The sequence below is a fragment of the Herpailurus yagouaroundi genome, unplaced genomic scaffold (assembly GCF_014898765.1).
Source record: "Herpailurus yagouaroundi ecotype Mexico unplaced genomic scaffold, PumYag 166, whole genome shotgun sequence".
Classification (NCBI taxonomy): domain Eukaryota; kingdom Metazoa; phylum Chordata; class Mammalia; order Carnivora; family Felidae; genus Herpailurus; species Herpailurus yagouaroundi.
Window position 1 is genome coordinate 3,234,518 of NW_024412407.1, and position 11,176 is coordinate 3,245,693.

Here is an 11,176-nt window from a genome sequence, read left to right on the forward strand (position 1 = left end):
CAGCAATTCCAACCCTAGGTATATCACCAAAAGACTGAAAACAAGTGTTCAAATAAAAACTTATACATGAATGTTCATAATAGCACTGTGCATATAGTCAAAAGGTGGAAACAACCCAGATGTCTGTCAGTGAGCGAAAAAACAAAATGTGGTGTATCATCCAGCCATAAAAATGCATAAACTATTGATATCCACTACAATATGAACTTTCTTTTTTTATTTATTTTTAAAATTTTATTTCTTTTATTTTTCTTTTCTTTCTTTTCTTTCTTTCTTTCTTTACTTATTAATTACTTGTTTGTTTTTGAGAGGGCACGCACAGGCGCACGTCCAAGAGGGGGAGGGGCAAGAGAAAGGGAGAGAGAACCCCAAGTGGGCTCCACAGTGTTACCCCAGAGACCAGTGTGGGCCCGACTTCAGGAACAGCGAGGTCATGACCTGAGCTGAAATCAAGAGTCGGATGCTTAACCAACTCAGACACCCAAGTGCCCCAATATGAATGAACTTTGAAAACACTACGTTAAGTGAAAGCAGCCCCATACCGTACGGTTCCAATGATATTAAATATCCAGAAAGCACATTAGTGGTTGACAGGGGCTGGGGGTAGTATGGAAAGGAGGAAGGGAAGTTACTGCTTAATGGGTTACCGGGTTTCCTTTGGGGTAAAAAGTTCCAGAACCAGATAGTGGTCACGGCTTGCAGAAGGTTATGAGGTTACTTAACAGCACTGATGATGGTCGTACTCTGTCTCTTTCTCTCAAGAATAAATAAATGTTAAAAACATATATATTAAAATGGTTAAAAGTGGGGGTGCCTGGCTGGCTCAGTCAGTAGAGCATGCAGTGGCTGATCTTGGAGTCATGAGTTTGAGCCCCACATTTGGTGCAAAGATTACTTAAACAAATTTAAAAAAAAGAAAAGAAAAAGAAAACTGGAGGTATAGTGTTCTTCAGATTGTATCCTTCCTGAACCCCCATGCTCTCCAAGATGTACCAGCAACCTCTGAGCTCCACGAGGGAGGAAGCACTGTCCTGCTTTGCTTCACCTTTTCTCACTGGCGTCTAGCAAATAGCACTGGGCTTAATAAATCTCAGCCTAATAATCTGAGAGGGAAGGGGGGCTCTGCCACAGTGGCTTTTACCATCCACATACATACGTTTCTACGTGTGTACTCTTTTTTTTTTTTTAATTTTTTTTTCAACATTTATTTATTTTTGGGACAGAGAGAGACAGAGCATGAACGGGGGAGGGGCAGAGAGAGAGGGAGACACAGAATCGGAAACAGGCTCCAGGCTCTGAGCCATCAGCCCAGAGCCCAACGCGGGGCTCGAACTCACGGACCGCGAGATTGTGACCTGGCTGAAGTCGGACGCTTAACCGACTGCGCCACCCAGGTGCCCCTCTACGTGTGTACTCTTAAAAGAACTCCACTGCTTGAAAAAAACAAAGGAAAAAGACAAAGAAAGAAGAAAACCGGTGTTTAGTAACTTCTGATCTAGTCAACTGTCCAATGTTTGGGAAAATCCTGAATCAGGTTAAAAAAATGGAGGTATCTGGCACTAAACTGTCACAAAATCGAGATAACGTTTGGTTCTCCTGGCAGGGAGTGATGGGGGACAACAACTGGGAACTGACAACATACCAGCAGCCACAACTCTAACCTAAGTAGAAAAATCTTGCAGTGTTGAAGTAAAGCAATCAGCTGCTGCTACTGGTTGGTAAAAAAGACCCAAGTTACACTTTCACCCTTCACCATCATCAAAATTAGATTTAAAAACACATTAAAGCAAAACAAAAACTCTCAAGTATCCAAGAGCCAAAACAAAGTCAAGTTTTACATGTGTAGTTGGGTAGTACCTAAAAAAACAAAACATATACTGGTAAAAAGCACTTATGAAAAAAATGTAACTGACTTAATAAAGGAAGTCATTTGTAGGAGGAGGGAAAAAACCCAGAGATTTAACAATAAGACACTTGATAAGCTTGGTATTTAATTCCAATCTGGGAAAGGTCTCGGAATGGGGCTTGCATAAGAGAAAGGTGTTTGAAAAGCCAGCTCCACACTATATCTATTCTACCAACTGCCTTGCTGACATTCTACTTGGAGACAAACCCAACCTTAGAGAGCTGTTTAAACAAGTTCACCCCTAAGCCTCAGGTCTAGAGAATGAAAGCTTTGTTCTCACTCAAAAGAGACGTTTGATGTTTATGCTAAGGAGACCTGTCATTGCAGCTTAATTTATGGCTGACTGTAAATACCTGAGTATCTACAAGGGCCCACCTGCTGCCCAGGAAAATGTCAAGGTAAAACTGGATTGAGTGGCATCGTTACTACAGAGCGTGACCGGTGTTCCTAGGAGCGAAGCGTATGGACTCAGCTGTCATGTTCAGAATATCTACTAGTAACTGGATACTTCTCCTTCACCTACAGTTTATAACAAACATACAAAATCATTCTGTTTTCTTTCCTTGTTGTACTGAAATAGACGTACATGTGGCTCATTAGGGCAGGGGAGGATATTTTTGAGTGTTTTGTATTTGCTCCCTGACCTATTTCCTATACTATGGATGAGTGGAGAGGAGACAGTGCACGTCACAGTTCTGAGCGAGAAGAGGGATAGGAATGGTTTCAGGCAACTGGGACAATGAAGGAGAAAAAAATCAGCCAGAGCTGAGAATAAAACTAATGAGGCTGAGATCAAGTGCATTTGGCTGGCATAAAACGGGTAGGTGGTAGAATAAAACAAAGATGAAAGAGGTGAGGTAGGAAGAGAGCTTATCATGTTCCAAGTAACTCACAAATGTCTGTAGCATTTTTAAGTGACTAGGATAAAAACTGTACATATAGGAGATACTAGAAGTACAGCAGGGAAGAACTGGAATATTTTACCTAGGATATTGCTGAGAGGATGGAAAAGAACCGAATGGATTCACTTAAACAAACTTATTAACTACTTAAAATGTGCAAGGCTCTGTGACAGGATAAAGCCACATAAAGAATAAGCCAGTTCCGGGGCACCTGGGTGACTCAGTCGGTTAAGCATCCGACTTTGGCTCAGGTCATGATCTCGCGCTTTGTGAGTTCAAGCCCCACATCAGGCTCTGTGCTGACAGCTCACAGCTTAGAGTCTGCTTCAGATTCTGTGTCTCCCTCTCTCTCTGCCCTTCCCCTGCTCATGCTCTGTCTCTCAAAAATAAATAAACATTAAAAAAATTTTCTTTCAAGAATAAGCCAGTTCCTAGCATCAATTTTTAGGGGGCAGAGTCTGGGAGGTTGGGAGGAGCAGGATGGACAAAAGAGGAGGATGGACTCATCGACCAGGGGAAGGCAAGAGGACAAAGATCCCACACTGGAGGATGGGTCGATTTGGCTAAGAAGAGAAGGCCAAGGCCAAGAAAAGCACAAGGCATATTAGGTCCACAGCGAACAGACCGGCGCAAGGTTCCAGCCAGAGACAAGGATGGTAAGGGAGACCAGGCCAGATCAGATGCACTGTGATGCTCGGCTAAGGGTCTGGGGGTTATCCTGGAGGCCACATACAAGCAGTAGAACCATGAGATACAGAGGGCATGCTCTCCAAAGTTAAACCCAGCAATAGCATGGAGGACAAGTGGGAGACTGGAGGCAGAGACTGGTTAGCCAATTACTTTCATAGTCCTCGTAGTATATGGTAGAGTACAGGATGCAGAGCATACGCTTTGGAGTCTGACAGACCTCAAGCTCAGCACTGAACCTCTCCATGCCCCAGTCCCTTCATCTGCAGAACAGGGATAAGAGCGCTCAGAGAGCAGCTGTACAGAGTAAGTGTACAAGTCCTTAGCGTAACCCTTGAGTATATGGTAAATGGTCGGTAAACCAGATGCCCTTATCACTTCTGCCGTCCCGGTGCGTGACAAGGGTCTAAACTCTTCCTAGTTTTGTGGTTGTTCCAACAAGAAGAAGAAGGAAAGTCAATTTGTGTGTCAACCTCTAAAGGGCAAGCACAGACCCTTCAGTACCCCTCTCACCATTCAGCTTCATCCTGGATATTAGAAATGAATGCTTATTACAATTCAATTTTATCGACCACAAATATAAAATGTGATATACAAATGTACACCAAGACAACACATGATGATCTAGGGCAAGGCAGGTTCACCACAACTACTTAATAAAAAAAGACATGTTTCAGTTCAGATTCCTCAACTCGAACATTGCAACCACCTAAAAAACTTATCTCCAAAGCACCCATAATCTCCTCTCTCCTCCACTCACTCACTCACTCACTCACAAATATCTAGGAAAAGGTAACTGGCAGTAGACAAAAGCCACATGCGGTCAGAGAATTTTTCACACGCGAGGTCCATCACCAGCATGGCTGGGCACCAGGTCTCAAGTCCCCTCGAACCCATCCTGGCTAGCTAGTTCCCTTCCTGCTTTCCTTCCCCTCACATATCCATCTAAGCCACCACACGCACACATTTTTGCAAACACCACTTATTTACTATCTCACAGATTCTGTAGGTCACAAGTCCAGACACAGCGTGACTGGTGTTGGCCAGGGCTGCCTTCTCATTCAGGGCTGGGACCTCTTTCAAGCTCACTGGTTGTTGGCAAACTCCACTGCCCTGTGGATGGAAGCCTGAAGTCCCTATTTCCCTCCTCGCTGACAGCCAGGGACCACTCTCAGTTCTGGGAGTTGGCCCGCAGTTCCTGGCCACGTGGCCCTCATGGGCAGTTCACGCATGGATGTCTACTTTCTTCCAAACCAGCCAGATCACTTCCGACTTCCTCTTCTGCAATCAGCTGAGAAAAGTGCTTCCAAAGGGCCAGCATGGTTAGGTCAGGTCTACCACGACAGTCTCCCTAGTTGAAGATCAACTGATTTGGGACCTTAATTACATCTACAAAATCCTTTCAAAGCAGTGCCTAGATTCATGTTTAATAACTGGAAGGTGGTATATTCCAAAGGCAGGAAATCTTGGGGGGGAGGGGGCAGAGGGTGGAGCACGGTAGGCAGAATCACCTTATACAGTATCTTTATTTATCGTCCACGTGACCTGCCAGAAGGTAAGCTTCATGAAGGAAGGCATTTTTATTTCCTTAGTCTACTGTTGTACCTCTAGCACCTATGATAGTGCCTGGCATATATGGTAGGTGCTCAATAAGTATGTGTTAAAGGCATCTTCAGATCACTAGAGTAGTACTCTCTCTATATTTATTTAGCTTATTTACAGGCTGTAAATGGGACTTCTGTCTATATTCAAATTCTGGTTCAGTGAAACCATTTAGGAATTCTTGGAACTCCACACGATATAATTTTATCTCTGCCACAATTATCTGTATGGCTCTCACGAAATACAGGTCATCCATAGGTTCCATACTCATTAAAATTTATTTGTAACCTCAAAATCAATACTCTCGGCGTTCTCACTGGCATTCACACACATGTGCAGAGTGGTAAAAAACGTGAGTCGTCCGACACACGTGTTCCCGGCTGACGGTGAACAAGGGGACGACGCTCTTTTTGCTCCAGCTTTCATACAGTAAATATATATGTGTCCTTTTCATAGTATACTCTGTGCCACACTTTTCCCCTTTCTGCCATTTTTTTCTGTTGGTGATTTCACCACTTAAAACGGCCCCCAAGGGTAGTGCTAAGACGCTGTCCAGCGTTCCTAAGTTCAAGACGACGGCGGTGTGCCTTACGGAGACAATATGTGTATCAGATAAGCACTGCTCAGGCTTGCATTGTGGTACTGTTGGCCTCAAGTTCAAGGCTAATGAACCAACACTATATATTGAATAAGATGTCTTTAAACAGAAACACACACATTAGCAAGGTTATGCACTGACTGTCTGATGAAAATGTGGTGACCAGTGGCTCACGGGAACCTAACGCCATCTTTCCCCTAGGAGCAGTAGTTCAGTATTGGCTAATCCGGTGTTCCAGTCAACTTTACACAACATAAGTACCATGAATAAAGACACTGGGCTACATTAGCCTTGTTTTACAGATGAAACCATGAAGTTGAGAGAGACGTGAAATGGTAGCTCACAGCACACTCTATCTGGCACATCATTCAGTTTTATTTTCTCCGGAGCACTCATGACTGAGAACTGTGTTTACTTATTTATTTTCAGTCTCAGCCACTGCTACTGTCATGACAGTTAGGGATTCGGGGATTTTTATCTCTCTTGTTCTCTTGGGATCATCTCCCCAAGCCAAGAACCATTCCACACACATACCCAACCTAATGAATAAAGAAATCTCCCATATGTAATTGTGTAAACATCAGGGGTGATTGATACTTTTAAAGGGAAGAGCAGTTACTTTCATCACACTAAGTTCAAGGTATTCAGCAAGACAAGCGCAGGCTTGGGATGAAGTGGAGAGAGAAGAAAACCGAAAAGAACACCAGAGCTGCCCGAGGAGGCACTGTCTCTGAAACCCAGAGAGCAGGTAAGATGGTCTGGGATGGAAACTTCACAGCTCAACCAAATGCTGGCGGCTCTACCGAGTAAGGGAAAGAGAGATACGCTCCGAAATAGCATTTTTGCTTGGTGTTACATTTATACTTGGCGGAGAAGCCGGCAGGCAGAGAGAACAGGCAAGAGCAGGGACGGTGCCTCTGGAAGCCTAAGCGCAGGTCAAACCAAGTGCGTGAGAGAAACTGAGGAGAGCGAACCCCAGGAGCAGGCAGGTAGGTAGGTATTTGAACGTGTCCATGAGGCAGTGCCTACAGAGTGGGAGAGGTGTGGGTCGCACTGCGGGTCTGAGGGGCTGATTCCGACCAAGGCTTTGGCATTCCCAGGCCGGGCCGAACTGATGGGCTACCAATGCCAGCAGCACTTCCGGCGTCGGAGGGACCGGCGAGAAAGGGGACTCCAGGATTTGCTTTTTATAAATACGGAGAGGAAAATGAGATAAGACCCCCTTACATCAACTCCTCCTGTAACAGACCAGTAACACAAGAATTCAAGACAAAGAGGCGGGATTCCAGAATTCATGTTCACCGCTGCTCTGAGCAAAAACTGAACAGTAAACAATAAGGATTTCAAAATTAAAACAAAAGAGCCACTTCAGTATTCTAATTTAACCTTCACAAATAAAGAAGATCTAAAGCACCATGGACTGAGAATTCCATTCCACCTCAACACCCTGTACTCCTGAGTTATTATGAGAACAGACTGCAACACAATTCAACTCATGTTCCAAAATGCAACAAGCAGCTTCAACAGGACATGCCGAAAGCAGCAGCACGTCTCCTCGTTTACTGATTCATATTTTGGTAGCAAGGTTACAATTAGCTCACCGGTGGAGAATAAACCTATTTATAACACAGCAGTCCACCTGAAAGACACAATCATCTAAAAAGGTTTTTAGAGGAAAATGAAGTGCAGCTTCTTCCTGTACTGACTGCAGATTCCCAAGGTCCTTTCGGATGAAGTCCTCAGTCTAACCTTCCTGTGTTCACAGGCACCATTCCAGCCACCTCTCAGCCTCCATGTTCTTATGTAACATTTACATAGTGCCATAAACATACCCAGAGTTGCGTAAGAATTAAAACGTTGCCAAACCAATAAAACCTAAAGCAGGTCGCTCCCTCCAGACTGTCTTTGATTAGCACAGGTACGCTGCCCGGGATACGATGTAAGAGCCTGTCAAAAGACAGAAATTAACTTGAGGAAATCTGAAACGGTCCACAAAAATATGCACGAATCAGAAGAAATCAACCACGCGGTGGCATGTGGTGCCCCTATCAATCCCAAGAGTATGTTATTCTGCCCCGTAAGATAAAAAGTAGCCCAACATTGCTCCTTCACTGAAGTCAGAAACTGTGTCTAAAAATACCTCCCAGCCAACTGGCTATCAGCAAGTTAGGCTCACAAATGTCCCAAGAAGAACTACACACACCATTTCCTTACTTTACAGAGGGAAAACTGAGGCAGTCACGGAAAAGTTAAGCAAGTGACTTGTTCAAGGACAACCTGTAAGGGAGCAAAGTTCTAGGGCTGAGACCTGGCCTCCTCCCTCCATCTGGTTCCAACCTTTAGCCAGAGTAGCCATTTTATTATGTTTTAATCACATCTGTTCCAGGAGCTCTTTTAACAAAAGTAACCAGAGATTCTCTTTTTCTCTACAAGAGTTCGCTCTCACTGTACTTCAAATCCATGTCCCCTCAACAAAATTCTAAGACTTGGCCTGAAATTAGATGAAGTCTGCTCACAGAAATTCAAAATATTCCTATCAGAACCTCAAATGTCTCCCTCGTTGCTTGGGTCTTAAGAAACGAATGTCATGTTCTCCCACCACTAACAAATGCAATTGTACATTTTTTTTTTAATTTTTTTTTTAACGTTTATTTATTTTTGAGACAGAGAGAGACAGAGCATGAACGGGGGAGGGGCAGAGAGAGGGAGACACGGAATCTGAAACAGGCTCCAGGCTCTGAGCGGTCAGCACAGAGCCCGACGCGGGGCTCGAACTCACGGAGTGTGAGATCGTGACCTGAGCCGAAGTCGGCTGCTTAACCGACTGAGCCACCCAAGCGCCCCTGCAATTGTACATTTTTAAAGACTGTTGTGGAAATTCCAAAAGTAGGCCTTAAAACCTGCTATACCCATCAAGTGGTGGCTGTTTACAACCTGGAACTCATTCTCCTTGTCACTGGCCTTTTACAAAGTGGCAGTTCATGCCCTAACAGAAACACCTATCCCTTTCTGCCCTCATGCCACGTCCAAGTACCAGGCATCAAGGCTCCCTGGCTCTGCCACTCCTCCAGCCCACCTAGGGGAGCACACAGAGGAAATGCAGGGGAGGAAAGCAATCAACTTCTTGTTATCCCACAGCCTCTATTTTCCCAGAACTGACGTTTTACTTTCAGCCTTTTGCAACAGTGGTCTCTGTAGCATGCACTATTGGCAACTAGATATGTCCCGGAAAAAACTGTAGTGTCTGGCCAAGAAGTTTAAAGGCCTTCGAGAATGTTTGCTGGACACACAACCTAATTTCCAATTTACCAAAAAAAGAAACTAACTCCCTATTATGCCCACCCATCCTCATCCCAACAAACATCCATTTTAGGAAGGTTACAAAAAATGAACTCTGCCCTATTCAGAACCAGTTGGATTACCAATTAAACATTCTTAACTAGGCTCACCACAAGAAAAACCCCACAGATATTACACCAAATCAACAGGGAAATGGCTGTTAAAAAATCTTACATATATTAGGGCCAGGATAAAAAAATTCTATGGACAGAACTGAAAAGATTTACTCAGACACATACAAAATGACAAACCTGAAGGCTGAGCCTCCTTATTTACTATCCTACTAGAGAAATAACATCATGTTACACATTCCCAGAACATGGCCCATAAGAAGGCCCGGCAAACATTATTCACGAAAACCATGATCCTACCACAACCGACGGCCTGTGTTCATACACCTTCACCATGTTTATCAGATCCCACAGCATGTTACCCATACACAGAGCAGCGAGACCCAGGAACACACACGAGGTGCTTAACAGAAGCATTAGCCAGTGAACAAAGACCCCACTGCACAGGCTACACCACTGGGAGCAAATATCAAAGCTGGAGATAATGAACTTGTTTTTGAGACTCCAAAGTAGGATGATGTCTTTTCTTGTTTGTCTGGTTTATTAAAGAAGCCTGAACCCACCTGAGAATCATTATTTTTAGTAGAGAGGAGAGCCACAGTGCACACACTTGATCTCCCATAGCTGGAAGGTTAGGGGCTGCTGAGAAGTCAAAGCACAGGCTTTGTACATCGGGAGCGAATACAATCCTGATCGTCTCTCCCAGATCCATCTGCGGGTCAATAATCACTTCAATATAACTGCCAAATATAACCTTCATCTGCTACCCCAATGCCAAAACACATTTAAGACGAGTCTCTTAAGTTAAATATTTTAGGGTTTCATCTGCTCTTTTCTGCCCCCAAAGCCTCATAAACAACACACCCAGCCGGGTGTCCCACAGAAAAGATGCCCACCTCTAGAGTGGGAAGGGTGGGGGTTGGAAGGTAAGGGGCGTGTGAGGGTGGGGGAGTGCGTGGGGGGCAGGGCTGGGAAAAGGGATTGTGTGGGAAGGTAAATAAGTACTGACCAAGGGCCGGAGTCGGTCCAGTGGTGGGATCTTTAAATAATCTTGGGGGTTGGAGGTAGGTTCTAGGATTTCACCTGAAAGGCATCCACAAAGTGATTAACTGAATGGGCCCCCTGGGGTGGGGTGGGGGAGGCGAGGCGGAAAGCAAATACACCTAGATGCAGATTAACCGTTCGGGAACTAGGTTTCCTAGGGTTAAAGAGATTCCACAGCCAAGCTACAAAAACGTTTAGGGGCCTGTTGGTCTCGCTTCCTCCCAACAGCTTCCACGGGGCATGTGTATGTGGGGGGTTTTGCCCCACTGAACTCAAAGGGGTTGTGCGCAGGGTAAATGTGACTCCCTTTCCCAGAACATTAGGGAGGAAGGGGAGGGAGGGGAGGGAGGGGAAGAGACACCCCAAGTGCAGGTCCTGAAGGAAAGGTTAGAGACCCCTTCCCCTGTCATCTGAGGTGCGCAAGGGCTCGCACCATCAGGGTACCTCGGAGAAGCAAAGACCCATCGCCCGAGCCCCTCAATCTTGGCGGGAGAAAAGACGCCCCCCCAAGAGCATCTGGTGGGAGGGAAGGAAGACCCCCGCCCCTGGACACGCTGAGAGGCAGAAGCACGGATCTCCAAATCTTAGGGAAGGGATCCCGCTCTCCCCTCTATGGAACAGGGGGTGCTGGGAGCGCGACCCCGAGAGCTCCCCGAAACCAGTTCCGTCTGGAAGGGGGCTCGGGTCCCCAGGGGCCCCGCGTGAGCTCGGTCCTGGCAGGGCAGCCACGCCTCGGGGGTCTGGAGACGCCGACCGAGGGTCACCCCGACTCCTCCGCGCCCCCCACCCGGCCATATTGTGCGCGTGGGGAGGGGGCGCGCTGTAGCTAGGGGCCGCGGCGCGAGGCCTCGCCCTCGCCCGGCCTTCTCCATCCCGGCCCCCGCCCCCCGGCCCGGGACTCACCCTGGATCCCCCGGGGCCCGGACCCGCCGCTGCCGGCGAGCAGGAGGAGGACAACGGGGAAAAAGGAGGAGGCTCCGGCCGACTCCGCCATAGTAACCGCCGCCGCCGCCGCCGCCGCCGCAGC

General features: G+C 46.3%; 1 protein-coding gene across 3 annotated transcripts in view; it reads right to left on the minus strand.

Annotated features, from left to right (window-relative positions):
* ACVR1B (activin A receptor type 1B) overlaps nt 1–11,170 on the minus strand; it is a 32,246-nt gene extending 21,076 nt beyond the window's left edge. For 2 of the 3 annotated variants that reach the window (XM_040488066.1, XM_040488068.1), the window contains exon 1: nt 11,053–11,170. In XM_040488066.1, coding sequence (XP_040344000.1) covers nt 11,053–11,143 — 91 coding nt within the window. In that variant the 5' untranslated portion in view covers nt 11,144–11,170. Of the gene's footprint in view, nt 1–9,668; nt 9,818–11,052 lie in introns of all 3 variants that reach the window. The other variant, XM_040488067.1, reaches the window with a different exon arrangement.
* Between the last annotated feature and the right edge of the window lie 6 nt (nt 11,171–11,176).